Below are 26,193 nucleotides of genomic sequence, written 5' to 3'. Positions count from 1 at the left end.
ATAAAATTTTGCTAACTAATACTGTAAAGAGCTATTTTAATCAAATATTTTAAATGAGAAAAATTATACTTATTACTTTTTTTTTACTATCTCTTACTATTAAATCTTAATCATTGATTCTCGTCAATCTAACGGTTATTATTTATTAAAATTTAATAATTAATTATTAAATGTGACCTAATAAATTATAATCGTTAGATTGACAGAAATTTATGATTAAAATTTAATAATAAGAGCTAATAAGAAAAAATAATAAGTATAATTTCACCATTTTAAATTACCTACAAATAATAAAATATTATTCTTTGAAAAAAAATTATATAACACATTTTATTATTGAACTCGGGAACAAATCCGTTGTGACGTAACATTATCTTCGATTTCCTACATTTTTTGTCCCTCTGTTGTCGTTTAGGAGAAACATAGGAGGTGTCAAGTTGATCTGGATCCTCTGTATGACAAAAAATATATATATATATCATATAAGGGGGAGTTTATACTTATTGCATTTTTTTTTATCTTTTATTATTAAATCTTAATAGTTGATTTTTGTTAATTTAATAGTTGTCATTTATGAGATCATATTTATAACTTATTAATTAATTATTAGTTTTTAATAAATTATAATTATTGAATTAATGAAAATCAACAGTTAAGATTTAATAGTAAAAGATAATAAAAAAAATTGATAGTAAATATAATTTTTCGCATGATTGATATAATCATAGGAGAGAATTATAATTATACAATGAGTTTGTTTTTTCCAAAGTTACTTTAAATAACTTTATCTAAATTTCACCGAAATGACGTCATTTTGGGGAAAAATTCATAGTGTATTTAATTTATTTCAGGGTTATAATAATCTTTATTATTCTAATTTTTTAATTTATCAACCCAAAACAACGTCGTTTTAGTAAACATTAAATAAAATTGTCTAAAGTAACATTGAAAACTTTTTTCCCTTGTACAAAACTAGTTACAATATTATAACAATTAATTTATTTTGTATGGTTATAATTTTTTCAAGTAATTGTGTATTTTTTTTTTTCGCGGTGTCGAGAAGAACAAAAGCTGAAAGACAAATGTTGCACGTGGAACCGAGCGTATAAGAAGCGTGAAACCCAAAATGACCCTCACTTATTCCTAGGCAAGTTTCGGTAAAAACAAGGGGGGGAACCGAATCTCAGGATCTGAAGGATCATGATCCTCTATTAATGACCTCTTAACCTTTAAATTTTATTTATATTTTATGATAAAATAATTATAAAAAAGAGATGTAACCTTTTTTTATAACCTCTTACAACTACACTTTAATACCGTTGATTTTTGTTAAACAACAGTTATCATTTATTGTGAATTAATAATTAATTAATGAATTTAATTTTCAAAAATCATAACTGTTAATTGGTAAAAATCAACAGTATTTAAAATATGATTCTAAGAAATTATAAATTTATTTTTACAAATATAACCTTCCACTTAAAAAAACATATAATCAAAAAAACATTTATCTTTTCTTATAAAAATTTCATTTTTTACAACTGCGTTTCATGCAGTTAATAATGTTCCAACTCCAGAGGATCCTTATCCGGATTTGAGACTAAATCACATGTTGTCAGATAAAAAGACCTGATTTATCAATCTATTGTTTTCCTTAAACCGTTCATAACAGCGACCGCAGAAGAAGAACGATAATGGAGATCAAACCTGGTTTGTCAGCACTCGTCACTGGAGGTGCCTCTGGAATCGGTAAGCGCGTGTTTTCCTTAACGCCATTCATATCTATGATACTCTTCGATTTGACTTTCTCAACTGAAACTGTTATCGGTATTCAAATATTCAAAACAAGCTTGAGTTGTGGAAGTGATTTAACAAGCGGTGTTATGGAGATTAATTTTAAGCCATTCCTGAGTTTAAACAAAGAGCAATACTATATTATATGATTTTCTAATTAAAAAATTTATTCTTTCGCTCTTTGAAATTTTTTTGCGGAAGCAATTTGTGCTGTTTCAACGAATGAAATAGTGACTATTGTGGTCGTGTTCAAACAACTATTAGTAATTGAATCACTCAATTCCAAGTTCATGAAATGATTATTCTTCTTTTATATATCTACATATGTAAGAATTAGTTCTAAGGCTACAACTATGCAACTCTTTGGTCACGGACTGGTGAAAGAATGATAATTTGTGACTAATCACGTATATCTTTCACGAGAGGCAATCCTGTTCGGGGCGGGTTCATAATTAAGAATTTAAATCCTTCCCAATTTAATTAGCTCTTCGGTGTGGTCGAAAAGAGAATGTCCAGCGCAATAGATAGAGGTTGGTGTTTCAATATTTAGAGCGTCAGTATAAATATTATAATTGAAAGGATCAGAATCTCTATGCCAACAATCTGGTATCAAGGGTGCATGTGTGGACTTATAGGGAGAGGGAAATTTGGAGAGTTCTGGGCATAGAGTGTATGGTGAGTAGGTTGGTGAATGTGTGTACGTTTTGGAGTGTAATCTAGCCCGGAACATTATCTATTTTTGTGTTTGTGACATCCGTATGTATATGCTTGATGCAATTTACTTTATACCACATCTATGATTTTCTTCAAACATTAATATGTGTAATCTGATTCTGTGTTTCTGGTTTTTATACAGGCAAAGGTCTAGTCCTTGCTCTTGCAGAGAAGGGTATATTTATCACAATTGTCGATTTCTCTGAGGAAAAGGGAAGAGAAGTCGCAACCCTTGTTGAGAAAATTCACACCAAGTTTCATTCCAAGTTAAAACATCCATCTGCAATGTTTGTAAAATGTGATGTGACTAAAGCAAGTAAGTGGGCTATTGTCTATTAGCAAAACATACAACAACATGCTGGAAGTTGGAATTGCATGCTTATGGGCTCTCTATAAGCTTCTCATCAAACCTTCCTTTGTTCTTCCATAGCAAATATAGTGTTACCATTCTGTGTAGTGAAGTAACATCACTCAACAGGAAGTTAGTTACAGAGTTTTACATGGTAGAATGAAAACGATAAATTTTCATAGGGAAAAGTGTTTGTCCTTTTAAATGACACAACTTATGTCATTTCACTCTCACAAAGAGATGAGACCTACACCTTTATATTTTTTGTCCACTCTCTCTCCTCCTTTATCTATCTCTTTCTCTCACTTAAAATGACATAACTTTACATCCTTTAAAATGATACACATTTTTTCCATTTTCATAACATGGAAAAAATGTATTTTGTTTTCCTTGTGTTCCATATATCATGAAGTAGCGTAAGATATGCAGATAAATGTTATAAATCATCAAATGCACTTGCTATTGTCTTAAGTGTACGTAGATGTATTAATTTATTGCCACCATCAGGGGATCTTGCTGCTGCATTTGAGAAGCACTGTTTGACATATGGAGGACTAGACATTTGTATTAACAGTGCAGGGATTGGTAATCCTATACCCTTTTATAAGGATCAAACGGATGGTACTCTTTCATGGAGACACACTGTTAATGTGAATTTGACTGCTGTTATTGACTGCACTCGCCATGCTGTAAGATGAAATGTGACCTGGTTTTTCTAATATCCTTTTGAGTAAATCTTTTTACTTGTTGCTGCCAAAAGAACGTTGATTCACATTCTCAATGGGGAAAATATCATAATTTGCTTTCACATAACCACATTAGAGCACACATTAGTTCACCATTTTCTGTTTATCTAAAGAAAAAAAAGGTTTACCATTAATTGTTGGTGACATTGATTATTTACATTTTAATAGATTAAAATCATGGAAGCTGCCAAAAGGCCTGGTGCGATTATCAATGTAGGTTCTGCTTCTGGTCTTTATCCAATGTATGCTGACCCTATTTATAGTGGCTCTAAAGGTTTGTCATTTACCAGTTTTGAGTAGGGTATACTCCTTGAAAACTTTCTGTTGAGTTTAGCAAAACAAATATGCTACACAAAAGAGCTTAAAGAACTGTTCAACTTTAAAAATGAAGTTGTTAATTATGAGCATTCATTTGATGATTGTTGGGCTTGAAGTTTATAATTATAATCAAAATGCTGAGATGAGAGCTTTTAGCAGAAAAGTTGATTTCACGGTAAATTTTGGAAAAACAAATAAATTTTACTTTTTCGGTGAGGCTTAAATAGTGGGTTTCATATCTCCATCTTTAGCAATTGCATAAATTAACTTACTATTGCTTCCTAAAACGCTACTATACTTCTGCAGCTGGTGTTGTTATGTTTTCTAGAGCACTTCGTCTGTACAAACGTCAAGGAATTCGAGTCAATGCGCTTTGCCCTGAGGTAAGATTTGTATTTGAAGAATGGATATTCTTGGTTATATTATTAATCTTTAACCTGTGGAAATATTAAATACTCCGCTTAAATTGACTAGAATTTTTCTTTTTCTCTGTGCTGTAAAATTGACTAGTATTTTTCTGTTGTTTGTAATTTGTTAAGAGGGAAAATGTTGATACTACCTCATTTTTCTACTACTATCCATTATAATTATATATTTGTGAGAGTACATAATTATAATATTAAAGTTGTTCTTTTTTCTCTCTCTTCAGAAACTTATCAGCTGATGTAGAGAGAGAAAAAAAAACTTTAATATTATAACTAGGGAAGGATTGCATTTACAAACTCTTATAAATTACACTAAATACTAGTGATAGTACACTGTGTGTTAGAATGTACTACCTCTAGTACATAGTTTACTTTGTAAACAAAAAATTTATAAATATAACTTTCTCCTTATAACTATGTACTTTTCGGAGTACATGGTTATAGTCGATGGTAGTGAAAAAAATGAGGCAGGATGAATATCCCCTCTCATTTGTTAAATGGTTTTCGGTTTTCAAAACAAAATTTCTTGTAATGCTATATTACAATTTACTATAATATTTTGAATGTTTCGGCAGTTTGTTGAAACTGATATGGGCTTAAAGATGGATCGCAATTTCATCACTTTGATGGGAGGCTTTATACCTATGGAAACGGTGGTGAAAGGTGAGTCCATATACTTCCTTGTTCAATTCTCCAATAGTAGGATTATATTTACAAATTTTTTGTAACAGTTTGTAAATATAATCTTTCTCGTTCTCCAAAAAAAATAAAAATAAAAATAAAAATACTTCCTTGTTCTATCGTGTGGCCTGGCCAAACAAGGGTGGGGGTTTACTCTTTAGCTTACCAAATCACAATACTTTGTAGAGGTCTGATTTATATGTGAATATTGCAAAAGCATCATGGGGATGATTGATTGGTTTTCTGTTACCCCTTCTTCCATTGCATGCACACTACGATGCACGGACACGGGCACGGGATACGACACGACACGACACGCCGACACGTTAATTTTAAAAAATGTCATATTTGGACACGTTGGGACACGTTTTGATATTAAATAAAATTTTTAATATATATAATATAATTTAATTTAATACATATAAAAATCCATAATAAGTCATATAATCAATCAAATATTTAAATTTCATACCATAAATATTAAAAAAAAATAATAGAACATCAAACCTTCAGATTGTTAAAGGGGAAGGAATCAATCATGCAGTTGAAGGTGTCTTAATTCCTAGTCTCATAGACACGCACAGATGACAACTCTATCTCACTCTTGACTCTTTTTCTCTCTCTTTTTCCTTTGTTCCTTTTCCCCATGTTTTCTTGGAAAAGAAAAACAAGGTCTGGCTTTTTTGCAGGTGCCTAATAACCCAACCTTTTCCTCCTTTTACTCATCAAACCATCTCCCTCATTTTCTCACTCTCTTTTAATATCAAGATACAAAACAAAACACACACGCATAATCACTGTATCAAAACACAAGCTTCAAAAACTCCTTTCTCGGAAGAACAATTTTTTTTATATTTATATTGCCTTTGGATTCTTCAAAGTTTTTTAAACAAATTATGCTGCCAATAGTCTCAAAAGAAGCCTTCATACGTTGCACTGTATATTAGATCTTTTTATGTTGATGTTCCTCAAGTTTTTTAATTAGATCCTTCCTTATAGATCATTGAAAGAAAAATTTCAGAGAATGGACAGAGACGCGACCAACGACCGGAAATGTAGCCGGCGACCGACGGCGAGAGGAAGAAGACGAGGACCGTTCCAGCGCGAGAGGCCACTTCCACCGTTCCAGACTTTTTCGTTTTTATTAAATATTTTTTATTTTTTTTATCTTATTTTTATTTTTTTTATAAAAAAAACGTGTCCCAAAACGTGTCCACATACGTTGACCGCGTGTCGGATACGGTCAAATTCGCGTGTCCCACTAGTCAACGTGTCCCAAAAAGTTGACCGCGTGTCGGACGCGTGTCCAAACGTGTCCCAACGTGTCTGTGTCGGACACGTGTCGGACACGCATTTTTCTTCAAAATTCTCGTGTCCGTGTTTCACAGCATGCACATATCCTAACGTTTATGTTAAAATTTTAAAAATATCTCATAATATTATTATATCTTAGAATATTTTGAAGTATTTGGATGATCTTTTAACAATAATTTCATATTTTTACATATTTCCCTACTTATTTGATTAGAATCAAGAGTTTAGTACTATTATAAATAGGGGTTAGCGACTCTTTTTTTTATCATATCAATATACTCTTTCTTGCCTATCCCAACTAATTCAGGATTAAGGTGATGTTGATATTCATCAGTATACTTTTTCTGTTTCAAAATAATTATTACTTTAGAAGCTTTAGTTTGTTTAAATTATTTGTCACTTTAGGAAAACAAAAAAAATATTAATTATTTTTTACTTCTAATTGTCTCCTTATGTCCTAGTATCTTCTCTAAGTGAAATGAGAGAGAGAAATAATGAAATGGAAGGGTAATTAGTCAAATATAGTGATATTTCCTAAAATTAAGGTATTTAATGACTTTCTTAATCCTTATACAAAATGTCAAACGACAATTATTTTGAAAAGGAAAGAGTAAACAAGAATATTATTGAGGGTGCATTTAATGTACATTGTGGGACAACACAAACAGGACAATAAAATACAAGTGGTTGAATCAATGAATAATTTGTGTTGTTAGCTGTTTGATGATCAATGCACAAATTTTGTGCTCTCGGTTATTTGATATGCCTATGAACTACACAAAATAACACAAAATTAAATGTAATACCCTTTGTATTTGATACGTGTGCAATAAAGTTGGAAAAATGAAGGAGCATGAATTATTGGTATTTTTTTATGTATTGTGGAATGTGGATAAATTTTTGTTACCAAATTTAGTGCCTGTTTGGATCTTCTCTTTTTTAAGCTAAAAGCTACTTATAAGCAGAAGTTAGGCCAAACAAGTTTTGAGAAAAACTCTTATATTATAATGAAGGAAAAAGCTAAAAGCCAAAAGCTTCTAGGAAGAGCCTTTTTTTTAAGCTTTTATCTACTTTTCTTGAATTGTATGCATTTTTTTTGAAATGAAGAGCTATAGAGATAGAGAGAGAGTTTTCTTGAAATACGTGCTTTTAAGCTAAAATTTTTAAGTAGTCACCAAACAACTTTTAGCTTTTATTTTAAGCTCTTTTTTTTAGCTTTATCTTATAAATAACTTCTAACTTAAAAAAGAAAGGATCGAAACAGGCTTGACGATACTATCTCTTGAGTTGCTTTTCGTCTGATCCTTATTTTAATTTAAAAATTCGTACACAATATAATTTTTTTACATTATGATTTCCCTTATATTTTAACAAATCAAATCAAACGTGGGTGGAAGGCTGTTGTATGAAAGAAGGGCGTGTGGTAGAGATCATATGCATAGATTTTAGCAGTGTTTCAAAAACCGGCCGGGTCTCGGTGACCCGGTGGGTTCCCCGGTCCAAGCCGTCTTTTGGATCGGTTCTGCAGTCAACTCGGTTTGGACCGGTTGACTCGGCGGAGACCCGACGACTCAGTAACCCGGTTGACCCAGGTTAGACCGGTTGACCATCTTCTTTTTTCTTTTTCTTTTTTTGTAAAACTTTTTTTTTTGTAAATATTTTTGTTTTTGGCTGCTATGAACTCTTGAATTAAATCATTTTCATATTTTGTGATAAATATAATTAAAAAATAAGAAGATATTTTGGATTAGTGCAGTTCGTTTATGTAATTTAGTTGTATCTTATAATGATATAAAGAAGTTAAGTGGGGATAAACTTTGATGGTCTCATCTGGTAGAAACTTTCTCCTTAGTGTATATTTCATGCCTACTATTTGTTATCATGATTTAGTTTATCTGTGTTATGTCAAGGCACAAAAGATGCATTTAGCTTACATTGCAATTTTAATCCAGTGTTAGGATATGGTCTAGAGCTAGTAGAAGCCTAGAAGTATATAATATTTGTTATCATTGAGAACCAATTTATTTTTTGAAGCTCATTGGTAGTTTTCTTATGTGAATTTTTAATATAAGTAATATGTTTATGTTTTTTTAATATGTGAACAGTAAATTCGGTTAAACCATTGACCCAGTACCTCGACCGAGTCGATGACCGGTCCGAGTTTTTAAACACTGGTTTTTAGAATGTTAGTTGGTTGAGAGGAGAGAGGTTCTATGTGAGGCCTCTTGGGGTGTTTTTTCCTCCATTTTTAGGGTTGCTCTAGCAATTAGATTCTTCTTTCTTGTGTGATTCTGTCCTCTATTTGTTGTAAGGAGCTAGTCTCCATTATTTCCTCATTAATAGAAATTCTAGTTCCATTAGTTTAATTTCACATCTCAATCCAAAATCTTAACACAAGAAGCCTATGGATCTTTTCCCATTTATATGGTCCTTACTTGGTCCATTTCTATCTAATGTGAGATTTTACCAATGACTCACACTTAAATATTATCAACATATATGTAATTAGGATTAAGAGTCTAGTTCTAATATAAATCGGATTTGCTGCTTCATATTTTACCAATATACACAAAATATTACTCAGTTTCTATTCTCTCTTTTCTTTCATCTGTACCGAAAACCCTGATTCATTTGTTGATTGAAAATTGTGTTGTTAATAATAATTTGTTAATATTTAATAAGCATTATGAGAATGTCACCTGAGTCAATCATCAATGGTTGGTCAACATTTCTAATCTATAATAAAATTTGATGAGAATTTTAACCTGTCAAGGTGCTTTTGAGCTCATTACGGATGAGAGTAAAGCTGGTCATTGCCTATGGATTACTATTCGTCGAGGTATGGAGTACTGGCCCACCCCTTCAGAAGAAGCAAAGTACATGATAGGTTCTTCACGTTTTAAGAGAAGATCCGAATTCAAAGCTCCATCAATTAAACTCCCCGAGAGTTTTGAGAAAATGTGTGTATTTGAACTCTTTCTTACTATAACATATATATGTTGTTGGAAGATGTTTATTTTCTATTTCCATAGCGTTAGAAAGGGTGCAATTATATCCTCAAATTGACTGATCTGTTGACAATTACTTCTCATAATTTTATTAATTGAAATATGGGTTATTTAGTGGTTTAAATAGCTGCTTACTGTTTGCAGAGTAGTTCAGACCTTGACTCACAACTTTCGGAATGCTACTAGCATAGTGAAAACATCACTGAGATTTCCTGTCAAACCAAACCATGTTCTTGTGAAGATAATTTATGCTGGCGTAAATGCTAGTGATGTAAGTTACTATATCTTTGAGAGGACTTGTGTATGCATATTGATGATGTTTGTTTTCAGAATTATCTCTGTCAGACATGTCCAAGGCCTAACTTCCTGACAAATAGCCTCAATCGTGGAAAAAGATACAGCCTTTGTTTGGTTGCTAAACTAAGAGACTAGAATAATTATACATTAGCTCAATAAATCCATGTTCAAGTCAGAAACAGCATTACTGATTATAAATATATACTAATCTAATATACTCGTGACTTTTCTGTATAATAGTTTAGAGAGAAAACTATTATACATGTATGTTACAAATTAATTCTGAAATTTCTCGAGTCAGAATGCTTGTTTTTAAAGGACTAGTAAGGCACTATGTATTTATGGTTCAAGTATGATACAAACCAAAAACATTGATATAAACCAGAAACTAAAAAAGAGATGATTCTATAAGAAAATCTCAAATTGTATTGAAATTACTGGAACTAACAACAAGGTATCAACTCATTCCATGAAACTAGTAACAGTAACAAACTACAGGACAGATTACGCACGAAACAAATGCAGAAATGGAAATAACAGAAAGGGAGAAGGATAAACAGAAAACAAGTTCCCAGAAGAATTGGAGAACTTCTGGTCTCTCCCAAGCCCAAAGTCTTTAATGCCCAAAAGTGATCTTCCTTTTCCTCCTCATTTAATACATGTTGCCTAACACCTCTTAACCGTTTTTCATAACAATCTTTCCTTTCTTTGCTGAGTCAGCCATGAGGGTGCATAATACCCTGGATTTCTTCATACAGCAGACCTGCATCTTGGGTGGAGTCGTATCAATTGTATGAGTTGCAAAGTAAGACCAAAAAAGATAATAAGAAGTTTCTTTCATCTTCTTGCTCGTAAGTTCTTCTTCTGTTGAGATATATAAAACCATTAATGTAGCCTCACCCAATAGCTTAAGCTTTTGGGTTAAATTGGTTCTTTACTTGGTATCAGAGCCTTGTGTCCCAGGTTCAATTCTCACCGCCCCCCTCTTTATTTCTAGTGGAATTTCTTTCTTCGCACAGGTAGGTGGGCCTGTGCATTGTCCACCTTTCAAGCCCAATGGGCTCTCATGTGAGGGGGCGTGTTGAGATATATAAAACTCTTAATGTATCCTCACCCAATAGCTTAAGCTTTTGGGTTGAATTGGTTCTTTACATCTTCCTACCACACCTGAGTTTTTCTGCAAAATCTAATATTTTCAAGCAATGTATTCTCAATTTGATTCTTCAAAGTCTAGTTTTCTTAGTTGAGTCATTGACTTTATTTATACGTCTGAGTTTGGTCCTACCATACACATTTTCTGTGTACATAAGCTTTGGGGGATCTAGGAGATACTCTTGTTGAGATATATAAAACCATTAATGTATCCTCACCCAATAGCTTAAGCTTTTGGGTTGAATTGATTCTTTACATGGTATCAGAGCCTCGGTGTACCGGGTTCGATCCTCACCGCCCTCCACTTTCTTTCAAGTGGAATTTCTTCGCACAGATAGGTGGGCCTGTGCATTGTCTACCCTTCAAGCCCAGTGAGCTCTCGTGTGAGGGGGCGTGTTCAGATATATAAAAGTGGCCTCACCCAATAGCTTAAGCTTTTGGGTTGAATTGGTTCTTTACAACTCTAAAACACACAGTAATTCAGTTGATAAAATAAACTTTGGGTGACCAAAATGAGAAAACACTTGTCTTTTAGGGACCTTTTTCTCTTAAGAATATGTAGATAAACTGTTAATAAATGGTAAAATTCCAATAAGCCAGATTTTGTGTTCACTTCTATTCTTTCAGATGTATAACTTCCTACAGGAGCATGCCTACCTTCAAAAGTTGTTTTTATGACAAAAAAGAGGGCGCAGTTCTTAACATATAAACCCAATAGATAAACTCTTAGACTGACACAACGAATTGTTTTCTCTGAGGGATCTGGTGGTAGATACCTTCTCTCATCAAAGGCTTTGATAGTTTTGATTTATAACCTAAGCATGACTGAAGGAGTGGGGACAAAAAGTATGTATCTCTAGAATGAACACTATTGGATTATAATGTAAGATGTGTGTGATCTTGGATAAAACATGTGATCTCATGATATCAGTTCCTCTCTTTTTTATTTATTTGACGTCAATGACTTAAGAAAGAAACTAAGTATCTTAACATTAATTAATATTATTTCTTTTTGTATAATACACAGCTTCCCCCCTCCCGCACTGTCTGCCTTTCACTTGCAATATCCTCTCTTTATCTAGAACATGTATTTTCATTTATAATTCTAACAAGAATTAGTGATAATAGGTAAATTTTAGCTCAGGCCGATATTTTGGTGGCAACAACAGTGATACTGCTGCTCGTCTTCCATTTGATGCAGGATTTGAGGTATAGATATATCGCCAAGCCTAGATTTCTTGGTATGATATCTACCACTTGATGCAGTATACCTCTACTTACACGTGTACCAAATTTTCGTGTTACATTTTAGGCAGTAGGAATAATTGCAGCAGTTGGGGATTCTGTTACTGACTTGAAAGTTGGTATGCCTTGTGCATTCATGACTTTCGGAGGCTATGCTGAATTCATAATGGTGAGCTGTGCTTAACATATTGTCAATATTTTTATTTCATATTAATATCGTAATCATTGAATTTCCCATCAACCACTTATTTAAAAGCTGCTAGTTTTAATTATTAAGTTGATGTGATGATGATACCGAGGTATACTTATTATGATGTAAGTTATTGACGTTGTCTTGTTATTTGGTCTAGATTCCTTCAAAACATGCCCTTCCAGTGCCTAAACCAGATCCAGAAGTTGTTGCCATGCTTACATCAGGATTAACAGCCTCAATTGCTCTTGAAAAGGTTGACTAATATAAGATCGTCTCCTTGCTTCAGAAGTATACTAATTTGTTATGATTTGAAACTCTAGTCATATCATGTATCAGCGTAATTCAAGCTTTTTAATGGTTTACTACCTTTTATGAAGCTTATATTTAGTTTCAGTTAATCTTCCACTGGATGGCTTGTCCTGATAAGATTCTCTTTTGTACACTGCAAAGGCAGGACAGATGGAATCGGGAAAGGTGGTCCTTGTTACTGCTGCGGCAGGAGGAACTGGGCAATTTGCTGTTCAGGTACTTCATAAATCCAATGCCACTTTTCTTAGCAATATGAATATGTTTCTAGGAATCTTTTGTTGGAACAAATTGCATGCTTCTTATGTTCTATAGTTGTAGGCAAAGCCAGGCAAACTAACATAATGTTCTGGACAAAATTCAACAGACTATTGTATCTTTTATTCTATCTATTTTCTTCACGCTCTTTTTATATTGACAGACATTTATTACTAATACTATTTTAACCAAGCGCTACTTGTTCTTGAGATCATACAAAGAACTCTTAGATGTGGTCCCTAGATTCCTTCAGACTAAAGATAACTAACCACTATTTTAAAACAAAGATTGCTAGTTGTTTTTTCATAATTATTTTGTGAGATATATTGTATATGTTCTTGCCATTTCTTCTTAGATTCTCGGACTCTAAATATGAGGTTCTATGTCTATGAAACAAAGAAAGGTGAAAAAGTCATCAAGATAGACTATCTCTTGACTTAAAACCGCTCAAGATTTTGGTAGGAACCCACGATGGAGATATAGAAAAGAAAAGAATGATTTTATTGCTTGACTGAAAATGAGCAGAACAAGTAAGATCTCTCCTCCAAGGGTTTCCTCCTTGTGGTTTCCTCTTTCACAACTAAGCACTTGCTTGGTTCTCTCAAAATACAATTTCCTAATGATGTCCCTACCCTTGGTCTCCCTATTTATTTATCTAACTGATCCCGCTTAACTAACTAACTACTTTGTTTTGCCTTTATTCTCCCATGCAAATACCTTTCTGTCCTAACAGATGAAAAAGAAATTAAAAAATAATAGTACGATGTTTGCTCATATCTATTATTAGATAACTAAGTTGGAGGGCGTTTCCTTCTATATTTCCTAGTCTCAAATTTTCTTAATTTTTCTGTGTAAAAGTTTCTTTGCCTGGTCTATGCAGCTTGCAAAGTTAGCAGGAAATACAGTGGTGGCAACTTGTGGAGGTGGGGCAAAGGCCAAGCTTCTGAAAGAGTTGGGAGTTGACAGAGTCATAGACTATCATAGTGAAGATATAAAAACTGTATACTTTTTTATTTCTCTGATTCTTTTTGGCTTCTGTTAACCATAACTGCTTTATTTGTTGTGATTTTTATTAAAAAGGATAAATGGTTGGTCTTGGTCTTATTTACAGCATGACATGATCAACCTTTCAGGTGGTTAATGGGTGCTTGTATGTAAAATTCGTTGAAATCAACACAAGCACAGTATAACATTCTCAGGTCCTTGATGTATTTAGCTATATCCAACTAGTGGCTGTTGAATTTTTTTACAGATAATGCTAATTATATTCTCTTATGGGAACTGTTTATGCTATCTCTTATATACTTCGTCAAATGAATTTTGAGACAGTTTCTACATGTCACTGATACTATTGATACACCTCAACCTCTATTATGTAAACTGCTTCCTATCAACATGTTAAATTTGTGACTTAATTTGGCAGGTTCTAAGGAAAGAGTACCCGAAAGGTATTGACATCATCTATGAGTCTGTTGGTGGTGACATGTTAAGCTTGTGCTTGAATGCTTTGGCAGTCCATGGACGACTCATTGTTATTGGCATGATTTCTCAGGTTTTTCTTTTTCTTCTCATGCCGCAAATTTATTACACAGCAGCAAATGTGATAGTTTCACCGCATCTATAAAATATTACAAAACTACCCCTTTTTTTTGAAGAGGTAGTACTGAATCATTTAGTGATTCTAGATTCAAGCAATACCTAGGATTTTATCGTCATTTAAGTATAGTGGAAATTGGATTTAAATTATTGTGAAATTCTGTAACCTATCTCAGATGTCTGGGATGAAATTTGGATTTTAGCTAGCTATATTACCTTAGTATAGTTTTTTTTTTTTTTTCTAACGTTAGGCTCTCTTATCCCACTTATCTATGAAGTCCATTAAAAAAGTGTATGAAGCTATTACCCAGTATTAGTCCTTGGAGTATAAATTGCACTAAGCTGTCTCTGTCCTCTTAAGAAATGTATTGTTAATGAACAATATTGATTTCATATTTGTTGTTTTCATTTGTATCAGTATCAAGGAGATAATGGTTGGACGCCATCAAATTACCCTGGATTGTGCGAGAAGATCTTGGCCAAGAGCCAAACTGTGGTATGTAGCAATATGATGGAGTTATGCACTTGTAGGATGCCATTACTTTTATGTTGTTTCTGGTTCTTTGTTTTTTTCATTCTGTCACTTGTGGCTTACGGAGCTAAGAATATCCATCTCATTCAGGAGTTGAACTTTTTATGGTCAGGAAAGTTGAACATGAACTTTTAAACCTCAATCCTATGGTCAGATCATACAGTGATGAAATATTGGAACGACAAATACTTATTTTTTCAATTCTTGGCTTACAAATTTGGATTTAACCTACAATTTAAGAATTTCTAGCCAAAATTGTTCTAATTTTGGACAAGTAGTATGAGCAACGCATTAACCATGTATTTGTTTAATTGTTTCTAAATTAAAAAAAATTATACCAAGAATTACAATCTCCTGTACAAAGTTGTTTTTTTTCTCTCCTCACAATTTGCTTTTCTTATTGTCACACAAAATTCCAAATTTTCAGGCTGGCTTTTTCCTGGTGCAATATAGTCACATGTGGCAAGAACATCTTGACCGACTATTTAATCTTCACTCTATAGGAAAGCTAAAGGTAATTTTTACGTGTTCCATATCTATGGATCAATAAAATTATTCTTTATTAACAGCATTTCATCTGGTATTTGCTAGTTAGTTGTTATCCTTCTCAGTTGCCATGCTTTAAAAGTTTGTGTTCCTTTACTTTTCTCTTTTGTTCATACAGGTTGGTGTTGATCCGAAGAGATTTATAGGCCTGCATTCTGTTGCAGATGCTGTTGAGTATCTCCATTCAGGCAAAAGTGTTGGGAAGGTATTTACTTTCTTAAGAAATACAGTACTATTTTGATTTTGTAACTCTTCAACACTATCTAATGAACATGTTTTCTTTAGGTTGTAGTCAGCGTGGACCCAACTTTCCTTCATCAAGCTGCCAAATTATAAGTCACAACACATGTCAAATGATTTCACACATGTGATATTCCCTCAGTTTCAAATGCAGAAAGAAGTTAAGCTAGCAGCTCTTGTCCAAATATTGTTGTCAAATGATACTAAAAATTAGCTGCATCAGCTCAACATCATTGCTGAAATATTCTCAATGCTTTTTTTATTTTTGGGTTAATAATGCCATTGTGAGCGTTAAAAATCAGTAAGAAAAACAGAATAAGGTATATCAAGTTTACGTTTACACTGTAAAGCACCTTTATTTGCTTTTTTGAAACTTCCAAAAGTTGAAAAAGTTGTTCAAATGACTGCAAATTTGGCTCTAAAATTTAGACATGAAAAAAAAAAAAAAAAACCCAATGGATGTCAGACACTGTGGTTAAAAGTGGTTATTTGAGCGGATGCTAACCTCCAACCCAATAGATGATGATGATGCATATGATGCTCCTAGCTTTTTACAAGCAAAGGCCTATACGAATCTAATGATGTTTCCCAGGGCCTCAAGAGTAGATGATGGCCGATTAGGGAACTTGCTTTGGGTTAATGGCATGAGTTGAGCTCATAATGAGTACTTTGAGGATGTCTTAGCATTTGACACAATAATTAAAGAGCCCAAATTTGATGGTTCAAGTACCAAGTTCATCAAGCTTGTTAATAAGTTGAGTCTCAAATTATTCTCTTACTGGTTCGGTTCATTAAGAGTCTTACTTAGAAATGTAGTAATGTGATATGGAAGAAGCTTTTCATAAAGTAATTTAAGTCGTACGGGAGGAAGATTGAGCTTCCTTTGTAAGGTCCGTTTGGATGATTTTTTTTTTTTTTAAAAGTTGTTTTTTTTTTTTCAAAAAAAAAAAACACTTCTTGTTTTTAGTTCGTTTGGATGTCTGCTTTTAAAAAAAAAAAAAAGTCACAAACTTACTTTTTTCAGAAGCTAAAAATTTTAACTTCTAAGAAAAGCAGAAGTCAAAAGTCAAATATTTTTTTCAAAATCTAAATATTTTTATAAAAATATAGGGGTTTGGTGTTTGTCATTTTAAATGACATAAGCTATGTCATTTTAGGAGAGAGATAGACACAAAAAAACGAAAATCATGGGAGAGAGAAAGTTGGTGGTTTTTTTTAATTTAAAATTCAAATTTTCTGTATCTGTATCTCTTTTAAAATTACATAACTTTCTGTCATTTAAAATGACAAACACTTTTTCCAAAATATAAATAGCTTTAACTTTTGTAAAAAGTACTTTTAAAATAAGGAAGTGATAAAAGTTACTTTTTCTAAAAGCTTAAACAAACGACCTCTAATTTTAATTGGGTCAACTATAGTTTTTAATTTGTTTGGGCTGTTAATATGAAATCCAATCTTCTTGAGGTTTCGACATAATTGGGGCAAGGATCAGTTTGTACTTTGCAGTCTTTAGTTTATTTGACTCATTTCAGCTTTTAAAACTTGGAGGGTTGAAATCAGATTCGTAAATTTATTGGAATGTTAACTTGGTTTCCAAAATTAGTCTTTTTTTCCCTCCTTTAAAAAAAAAAAAAAAAAACTTGAGCATGATAATCTTTTGGAGTCACGAGCTATGGTAGTCAACAACTTTAGGTGACATCATAGAAATGATTCGTGAAAGCAAATAGAAATTTTGTTATGCCTAATTAGATATCTGATAAAGGTAGATTATTATTGAAATCCTGAAGCGTAAATTGTACATTAAGTTGATATTGAATAAAGATGTTTTCCTTTTAATATGTTATCCATTAAAAAAACAGTTTCTATTTTTTTTTTCCTCCGTAAAGGGAAATTATTCTTATCGACTTCTTTAGAAGTGCCAGCCTGAATTAGAGAAATTAAATATTTAAATTTCTTTCGTTAATCGTTTGGTCAAAATCGCCCCTATAGCTCAGTGGTAGAGCGTCAGTCTTGTAAACTGAAGGTCTGTAGTTCGATCCTGCATGGGGGCAATTAAGCTTTTTGGCTTTGAGAAAGCAAAAATCTTCACAACAGATTGTTTCTCTTTCTCCTTTTATTTTATTTCTTAGAATTATTTTACAAATGAAAAATATCAAAAAAACCTCTGATAAATTTTATTTTGAGAATAAATTTTAAAAGCTTGAAAATACTAAAATAATGGAAAAAATAGCACTGACACTCTAGTAGAGTCAATGATTTGCAGCGGCATCAACCTGGTTTGAAGTGAAAATAAATAATTCATGAGATCAAATTATAGAGAACAAAATCAACTAAAATTTGTCTTCCAATTTTCTATTCTATAAACAAAGGGATAAGATATTGTGACAACCAAATAAAGTTACAACCAATATATACTCTGCCATTCTCTCTCTCTCAATATATACTCTGCCGCCGCCGCCGCTGTCCATAGCCTCTGTCCCGCCGCCGCCGCCGTGCTGCCGCTGCATCCCGCGGAGAGCTTTGTCGAATACACGAGCTAGGGTTCGATTTTTACAGATTCGATTTTTTGAGCAGATCAATTATCGCGTATCTAGTTCCAGAAGGCATGATGGAAAAGGGGTCATGCAACATAAGCAACTTACGCTTCTTTATAGGGACTCCATTGCAACTTACCAGATTCGAATCACTGGATCTTTCTTTTGATACTGAAGAAATTGCATTTGATTCTCAGTTAAGGGACTCCATTGCAACTGAAATCTGGAATGATTTTATCCATGATCTGCCCCCCATGTAAATTTCTTTAATTAAGTATATGCTCAGGCTTGAAGTTTCAAGTTTCAATAGACATATGAGAATAACAGATTCAAATAACACATTCATAATTGGTATGGGTCAGGCCAATCGATCCAAGGCTGCGAAACTTTCAATGCAATAACTTTCAAAGCACACATTCAAATAACACATTCAAAATTGGTATGGGTCAGGCCAATTGATCCAAAATCAATAGACATCTTGGACAGAGGCTGTGACGGAGGCAGAGCGACAGTGGTGGCAGAGTGTATAGTGAGAGAGAGAAGGGAAGAGAGAGAAGGGGGAGAGAGAAACAAATATAGAGGGACTATTTAAGAGACCAATGAGGACCGTCAGATCGCTACTACCAATCTAACGGTGAGATTGATTGGTAGTAACATTGGTTGTAACTTTATTTGGTTGTCACAATATCCTGTCCCATAAACAAATCATGAAAAATAAAGTTGTAAAGCAATCAAATAAAAAATAAATATTCAACTTATATTCCTTTTTTTGTATTTTAATTTTTGATAGAAAAAAATAACTGTTTTCACATGCAAAAATCAAACAAGGCCCTTAATTTTTCAAATTTTTAATTTTTTCAATTTTCAATTCATTCAACTTTTAATTTTTCAGTTATATTCTTATCAATTAGATTAAATCATTTATGAACATTCCTACCCAGATACTTAACTTTCCACCAAACAATAGTGTTCCCGGGATGCGAAACTCCTATCAACAAACAAAACATGTATAATTAACAAGTTTCCAACCTCAAAACATGATATATTTTATTCCCTCAGAAGTGTATAAATAATATATACAGGCTACAGCTATTTTCATAATAACCAGCTAGCCCAACCTTCAGTTACAAATACCTTAGTACACAGTATATCCCATTTCATGCCATTACAGTGAATGGTTACCCTAGCCAAGCATCAACCACTAAGCTCTACTTTAGGGGTGACAACAGTCATGATCACCCGTTTATTCCTAAGGGTAATCAGACGCAGAAAATATTTTCCGTACTCCTTGTAGTACAAACTAAACCCACATCCACTCACCTAACAGCATTTATGAAGAAGTTGTCAAGAAAATAACTGTAAATGATCTTAGTGAATGGATGTGTTTTTGGTTTAAGTGGGTATAATATGTACTACAAGTTCATTGAAAATATTATCTAAGATGGGATGGAACTCAAGCAACCTTTTATCCATATCATCCCTCCTATTCTCAAAGTGCCGAGTAACTAACAGTTGTACCATTGCAACCATTACACTTCCCCTGCCAGATATAGCGGCACATTGTTCCACCAAAATCTATCATATTTTCCAGTAATGTCTTGGAAAATTTCTGATTTTCAAACAAGTTATCCCCCCAAGTCAGATATAAGAACAACTTCATAACCTGGAGCGACCGATGCGTTTAATCCCTCTGAAAGGTGAATGCCTAGGAGCTGAAGCACACAACCTCCCATTCAGATTCCCAGAAAACTTCACATCCCAACCCTCAACATTCTTAGGGACACAAACATCAAAAAGAAATTGGCCAAGGACACTATGAGCACTGATGCTTGGAGAGCTGGGCAGACAAACAGGTTTTTCCTTCTGTTCATCTTGTGGAGTCCCAGTTTGTCTATCATTGTAATGTCCCGCTGAACTAGGCAAAAAGAAGTGATCGGTTGGCCCTAGTGCAACTCTTCTAAGGCTCTTATTTGAATTAATTGCCACCTTTTGCAGGTCACAGATTAACTCAGATATCTCATCCTGCGAACCATCCATACCAGTTCTTTCTCGTTCAAGTATCACTTTTTGCGAATATATTGAAGCAGCCTTCTCCAATAGATGGCTCACTGCTGCTCTATATTGGATTGGATGATGTTTGTAATGACCTGAAACAAATGATAATAATAATAATCATGTAAAACAGGTTTATGTTTGCCCCAATATAGTTTAAAATGGGTCTCAGACAAACCGACGTGAGAGGAGCTACTCAAATTTACGAGGTTGACATCACCATTGAGATTGCGTAAACGTTGGGCAAAATCATAGATACTTTGGTATCGAACAAGATCATCATTCTCAGAACAGAAAATTAGAAATGGAGCTCCAAAATTCTAAAGACAAAAACGAAATCAGAGTCATTTTAAAATAATCAAGAATAAAAAAAGAAACATACTTAAGATTCCAGGTGGTCAAGAGAGATACTTACAACAGAAGAATATAAAGCATGCCAATGTTCAGCAGCTAGGGATTCAAATCTAGTTAGGTATAAAGCATCTAAACCAGAAGCAACAGACTTTGCTACCCAAGAAACAAGCTTTGATGGTCCAGGCACTTTTGCAATGGAAGGATGTAGAGCAAAGCGGAAGCCAAAATCACTTGTAACATCTACCGGACCAGAATCATATATGTGTCCAGAAACACAGTTCCTAAGCAATTGATATTTACGCTACAAAAAATAAATCAATAACTAGTGAATTTCAAGATGATCATAAAGATGAAGACACCATCAATCAAAGAAGAAAACAAGCACAGACTGAACAAAGACAGAATTCATAATTTTTTTATTGGAGAAGTGCATTACCAAGTAGGGCGGAGCTTCACATCTTCCATCAATAAGCTGCATTAATAGTAAAAGCGATTAAAATGGGCATTTATACTCCAAAAGGACATACAATACTTCAAACTTTAATATTCTCCATACCAAAGATAAGATTGGACGCCTAAAATTACCTGAAATACCTTGTACAGACAGGCTTTTGACCCAGCAGAAAAAGCAGCAAATACGACAGGACAGGACCTAGTTGTCAGCTCCTGCATACTCCAAGGAATTTTTTTGCTTAAATCCTATGACATAAAGCTAAGAAATGATACCCAGATATTTGTGGCCACATCATTATTAAGAGATTTCTAAATTTACATGTAAGAGCATCAATATAAATCTTAGCATGTTTTCCAATTTCTAAAACTAACCTCAATAAGTTCATCAAGAACACAAAATGCCAATGGCATGGCACTTTCATCGTGGAATCTGCATGCGAGGAGAATTGTGATATAAAAATTCCATCAGTATTATGCAACCAACCAATAAGGTAAGATGAGTACAAATATAATAAGGAGGTGACCTGCGACCAACAAAATAAAAACACAAAATAGTATATCTCAACAGTTATTTAGTAGGTCATCACTCGAGCATGTATCTTAAGTATTTTGGCAGAAAAGGATTTAGGATAATACAACACTAGGCCTAATACAAGTGTACTTAATATATTCTTACTGGATATTAGTAATATTTGATGCTTTACTGTCCTGACATTTCTTTTTAAATCACAGTAATCCTTCCGTTATAAATCTCATTAACCTAACTGGAAGTAGAACTACTTATTTTGTTTTTTTTGGTGCCTGAAGTAAAACAATTTGAACTTTGTACAGCACTTCAACCAGAAATAAAAGCTTCCCGACACATGTAAGATGTAGGGACATGTATATTCAGACAACTCTGATATTTCCCTATGTATCAAAATAGGAGCACAAACCTCCCTTATTTGCAGCTAAATCCATAGCTGCCTTACAAGATTCAACATTAAACTGTGGTATGAATTCAATAAGAACAATAATTACACCTCTCCAATCCACCCATATTCTTGATTTGTAAATCTGTGTAAGATAGATATACATTGCTTGCCCACTCAAAATTGGAACAACTTTTTACTCTATTCTCAGTACATGGTCCCCTCTAATTAAAGTTATAAAGAAGGTCAACATATAGTTTCCACCAACTATCTATCAACATCATAAATATTATCTCTCTTCTTCCTCCCAACCCGGAGAGAAATAATTAATGGACGATGAAAACCTAATTCTGAGAAAAGGTGCCAACATACGATTAAATGTTTGACACTACATACCAATCTGCTACTTTCACATGTAAAGAATCATCCAAGCCAAACTTATACTATCATTCCACATGGTAAGGCAAACATGACATGCAGCTCATAAAAGCTGTCTTCTCTCAAGCTTGAGATCAAGTAAATATGCCAAAAAAAAAAAAAAAAAAAGCCCCACATGTATGTGCATGCCTCTCTCTAGCTCATAGAAAAATGAAAAATAAATAGATCCCAAGAAAAAAGGCAACTATTCTGTCCCAGAGGTATAACATTTTGAAACAGAAACCTCAAAATCATCCAGAATAAAACTATGTCAAGATTATAAAGCCGCAAAAGCTTTTAATTAGAAGAACTAAATTTACCTCCGAAATGCAATGATTCTTATTGATAACCCAAAGAACCAAACACACGCACGAGTAACCAAAAATTACATGATTATACTTTCCATGACCAAGAAATACTACACAACAGCCAAGCTTTTTCAGTTCAAATTGTGCAAGAAAGCTCTGATTTTTACAGTGTTTCATCCTCCTGTAATACTAAGCCCACCAATTTTTTCAGGTTGTTGATACATTAATTCCATTTGATGACCCATCAAAGCAATTCTCAAACAACAAACAACCACATCAAATTAAAAAAAAAAAATGGCTAAGACCCTATAGATAAGAAAAATTATGACCCAAAAACAAAGGGGTAAGAATTCATATATAAAAAAAAAAAAAAAACTTACGCGGAGAGATAATTGGCATAACAAACAAGGGAATTCCAACCCAAAGATGAGTATAGATCAACGAAATCTCGTAACAGGGTGTGTGGAACAGAAATCCAAGCAAAGATTACAACGATTCCTTTGAAATCAGTGGCATCTTTTCTTCCCCAGTAGATATTACCGCCTCTGACGGCACAACCACCTCCACCAGCTTCACCTTCAGCTCCACGCATAGCTCGGAGATGACCCAATAAGCGAAACAAGTGAATTTGAGCTGGGAAATTCAAAAGTTGATAACTTTTTTTATGGTTGATGGCAACAGCGATGATTTGGAATTGGAAATTGGAAAGGGTGGTATGGTGTCGTTGAGTTTTAATTAATGTGTGGGTGATGGGGGATGCTGAGTAGATACTGTATAATCTTGTTTGTGAGTTGTGAGCGTGTGGGTAAAATCTGAAAGGGCCATTTTCGATTTTCAATTCACGGTCATGGATGATTCAGCCTTCGTTCGTACATATAGCCAAATCCATAGAGGACACAAATTACTTTTCAGGATACAGCTTTCCTTTCTGAGTCAGCCTTCTAACTCCAACTAGTAAATTATTGCTTTTGTTTATTGGTTTTATACTTGTTAAGAGAATAAAAATTTTCCTAAACATTTTTTGATTTTTGTATTGAGATGAGTTTCACATATAATTTTTTTTAATATATAAATTTCATATGACTTTTGTCAATATGATATGAAAAGGCTCATCTCATATATTATAAAAAGTATAAAACCCTTTATTTGTATGGCTTGTCACGTTATAAAATATGACTATGGTTATTGAACTTAATAGGGCTAGAGAATGGAGCTCTTTTCCTCTCTGGGTCAAGTGTCTTAAATTAGAGCAATTAAGGGAGGCGATAGTATGGTTTATAATTCAAATAGAGGATTAGGTAGAAGTTTGGAATGAAGAAATGTGAGGGCATAGACCTCCTTGTATTCCAAGGGAGGTAATGGAGAAAATGGACGAAGATAGAAAATAACTCTTCATGCAGGGAGGTATATATAATGTGGGGAAAATTTCCCAAATATGAAAAGGATGAACTAAAACAATTTTGCCCAATATTTTAGTTTGCTCATCATATATCATGATCATAAATCATAAAATAAGAATATGATAAAAGATCTTGGGAATACTTGATTTTCACATACACATGAGAGATAAAGACATATCCAGAAACGATGATGAAGGGTTAACAATAGTCATCATCTTGTGAGCAATTGTGTTAGGGTAGTTTCTCTCTTTTAAGCCTTCTTTACTTTGATATGTATTATGATGGAGAGAATGATATTAGGGTTGAAGAGGAGAGAAGACCATCCCCAATATATATATTTTCATAACTTATAATCTGGTACGTCCATCATATACCAAATTATTGATTGAGATTAAATGCATCAATAATTAATTGGGTCATATAACGTTTAATGGGTAATATCAAGAGTCTTAATATTATAATTATAATAAAATTCTTTTGATATTATAATTGACTCTTAATATTTCTAACATTCTCCCACTTGACCTGATTAATCATAATATACATGTTCATCTCTAATGTTAGTCATCATGAAAGATAAATTGTCAAGTGTGAGTTATGGCGATAGTGAGCTATTAATTCAGTACATTCCTTTCCATATACTACAACACCAACAATCCTTCATATAAAATTCATAATATAGAAAACATAATAGTCCACATAATGTCTTACAAAGATTTCCTTGTCAAAATTCATAATGTGTATACAACCATAAAATAACAAGGAAACATAATGTATGTTAGAAACACATAGGTGAGCTCAGAGTGTCACACATCAATAATCTTTAATACAACCAAGGCTCATACTTTCAACATATTCTTTAAATAGCTTTGGTTGTAACCCTTTCATCAAAGGGTCTGCCATCATGTGTTCAGTTCTGATGTGCATAATTGACACTCTTTATTTCTGAACCTCCTCTTTAACGGAAAAATATTTTAACTCTATATGTTTGGCACCTTTAGAGTATCTCTCGTTCTTAGAGAAGAATACTACTGCAGAATTATCACAGTAAATTTTCAGTGGCCTACTAATGGTGTCGACAACCGCAAGCCCTGAAATAAAGTTTCGCAGCCATAATGCATGAGTTGTGGCTTTAAAACATGCCACAAATTCGGCCTCCATAGTGGATGAAACAACAATAGTATGTTTTGCACTTTTCCATGATATGGCTCTTTGGGCAAACATAAACAAGTAACCAAAGATTGACTTTCTACTATCAAGACATCCACCAAAATCTAAATCAGTATATCCAATTACTTTTAATTCATTGGACCTTTTGTACATGAAAATGTGATCCTTCGTGCCTTAAAGGTATCTTAAAACTTTCTTTGCAGCTTTCCAATGTTCCATTCCTAGATTACTTTGATATTTGCCCAACATCCCGATCGCAAAACTGATATCTGGCCGAGTACAAGTTTGAGCATACATTAAGTTGCCCACAACAGAGGCATATGGAATTGATTCCATTTATTTTCGTTCAACATCATTCTTTGGACATTGCATGAGACTAAATTTATCACCTTTCTGTATAAGAACAACTCCAAGTGAGTATTTACTCATATTAAATCTCTCTAGAATTTTCTCGATATATCCTTTCTGAGATAGTCCCAACAATCCTTTTGATCGATCACGGAATATTTCAATTCAAATCACATAGCACGCATTTGCCATATCTTTCATTTCAAAATTCTTTGAGAAAAAATCTTTAGTCTCTCGCAATATACTCAAATCATTTGTAGCAAGTAAGATGTCGTCAACATAAAGAACTAAGAAAACAAACTTACTCTCGCTGATCTTATGGTAAATACACCAATCAACGGTGTTTTCCTCAAATCCAAAAGATGTAATAATGGTATTGAACTTGATATACCATTGTCGGGATGTTTGCTTAAGTCTATATATTGACCTCTTGAGTTTACACACTAATTTTCTTTCACTTTCCATGGAAAAACCTTCAGGTTGATCCATATAAACTTCCTCCTCTAGGTCACCATTAAGAAAGGCTGTTTTC

At 33.4% G+C, this 26,193-nt stretch overlaps 2 protein-coding genes and 1 non-coding gene across 7 annotated transcripts; 2 read left to right on the top strand and 1 right to left on the bottom strand.

Annotated features, from left to right (window-relative positions):
• Positions 1 to 1,621: 1,621 nt before the first annotated feature.
• Positions 1,622 to 16,088, top strand: LOC133310249 (uncharacterized). 3 transcript variants are annotated; one of them, XM_061511145.1, is made up of 18 exons: positions 1,622 to 1,749; positions 2,651 to 2,824; positions 3,365 to 3,546; positions 3,772 to 3,877; positions 4,228 to 4,304; positions 4,922 to 5,009; positions 9,115 to 9,303; positions 9,496 to 9,620; positions 11,927 to 12,007; positions 12,111 to 12,212; positions 12,394 to 12,489; positions 12,687 to 12,761; positions 13,681 to 13,800; positions 14,224 to 14,352; positions 14,815 to 14,892; positions 15,356 to 15,442; positions 15,593 to 15,679; positions 15,760 to 16,088. In XM_061511145.1, the coding sequence occupies exons 1-18, from the start codon at positions 1,695 to 1,697 to the stop codon at positions 15,808 to 15,810; spliced, it is 1,902 nt and encodes a 633-aa protein (XP_061367129.1). In that variant the 5' UTR covers positions 1,622 to 1,694; the 3' UTR covers positions 15,811 to 16,088. The 3 variants fall into 3 exon arrangements, with proteins under 3 accessions (XP_061367129.1, XP_061367131.1, XP_061367130.1); XM_061511147.1 differs by lacking the exons at positions 14,815 to 14,892; positions 15,356 to 15,442; positions 15,593 to 15,679; positions 15,760 to 16,088 and adding an exon at positions 13,934 to 13,999 and having other exon boundaries at positions 9,115 to 9,301; positions 9,494 to 9,620; positions 14,224 to 14,339; XM_061511146.1 differs by lacking the exons at positions 14,815 to 14,892; positions 15,356 to 15,442; positions 15,593 to 15,679; positions 15,760 to 16,088 and having other exon boundaries at positions 9,115 to 9,301; positions 9,494 to 9,620; positions 13,934 to 14,273.
• A 1,605-nt stretch (positions 16,089 to 17,693) lies between these two features.
• On the top strand, positions 17,694 to 17,765 carry TRNAT-UGU (transfer RNA threonine (anticodon UGU)). The gene has a single exon. It is a non-coding gene; the product is annotated as a tRNA-Thr (tRNA).
• Positions 17,766 to 19,281: 1,516 nt separating this feature from the next.
• On the bottom strand, positions 19,282 to 23,605 carry LOC133310252 (uncharacterized). Of its 3 annotated transcripts, none has more exons than XM_061511150.1 (7): positions 23,124 to 23,605; positions 21,480 to 21,537; positions 21,240 to 21,353; positions 21,091 to 21,126; positions 20,716 to 20,955; positions 20,479 to 20,620; positions 19,282 to 20,395 (listed from the first exon to the last, which is right to left on the bottom strand). In XM_061511150.1, the coding sequence occupies exons 1-7, from the start codon at positions 23,333 to 23,335 to the stop codon at positions 19,905 to 19,907; spliced, it is 1,293 nt and encodes a 430-aa protein (XP_061367134.1). In that variant the 5' UTR covers positions 23,336 to 23,605; the 3' UTR covers positions 19,282 to 19,904. The 3 variants fall into 3 exon arrangements, with proteins under 3 accessions (XP_061367134.1, XP_061367135.1, XP_061367136.1); XM_061511151.1 differs by having other exon boundaries at positions 21,249 to 21,353; XM_061511152.1 differs by having other exon boundaries at positions 21,240 to 21,320.
• Positions 23,606 to 26,193: the final 2,588 nt, after the last annotated feature.

This window comes from Gastrolobium bilobum, unplaced genomic scaffold, assembly GCF_033153095.1.
Source record: "Gastrolobium bilobum isolate Gb01-03AN ecotype WA unplaced genomic scaffold, APGP_CSIRO_Gbil_v1 utg354, whole genome shotgun sequence".
Classification (NCBI taxonomy): domain Eukaryota; kingdom Viridiplantae; phylum Streptophyta; class Magnoliopsida; order Fabales; family Fabaceae; genus Gastrolobium; species Gastrolobium bilobum.
The sequence above is the reverse complement of the archived record's forward strand: the minus strand, read 5'-3'. Positions and strand labels throughout refer to the sequence as shown.

Bases quoted from the DNA above. Each gene is read 5' to 3' on its own strand.
- LOC133310252 (XM_061511150.1), bottom strand. From the start codon at position 23,335: ATGCGTGGAGCTGAAGGTGAAGCTGGTGGAGGTGGTTGTGCCGTCAGA. The intron at 21,538-23,123 runs GTAAGTTTTTTT...CCTCGCATGCAG, and splicing joins TATGCCAATTATCTCTCCGC to ATTCCACGATGAAAGTGCCA. The intron at 21,127-21,239 runs GTAATTTTAGGC...CTATTAATGCAG, and splicing joins GTCTGTACAAGGTATTTCAG to CTTATTGATGGAAGATGTGA.
- LOC133310249 (XM_061511145.1), top strand. From the start codon at position 1,695: ATGGAGATCAAACCTGGTTTGTCAGCACTCGTCACTGGAGGTGCCTCT. The intron at 3,547-3,771 runs GTAAGATGAAAT...ACATTTTAATAG, and splicing joins TTGACTGCACTCGCCATGCT to ATTAAAATCATGGAAGCTGC. The intron at 12,490-12,686 runs GTTGACTAATAT...TACACTGCAAAG, and splicing joins CCTCAATTGCTCTTGAAAAG to GCAGGACAGATGGAATCGGG.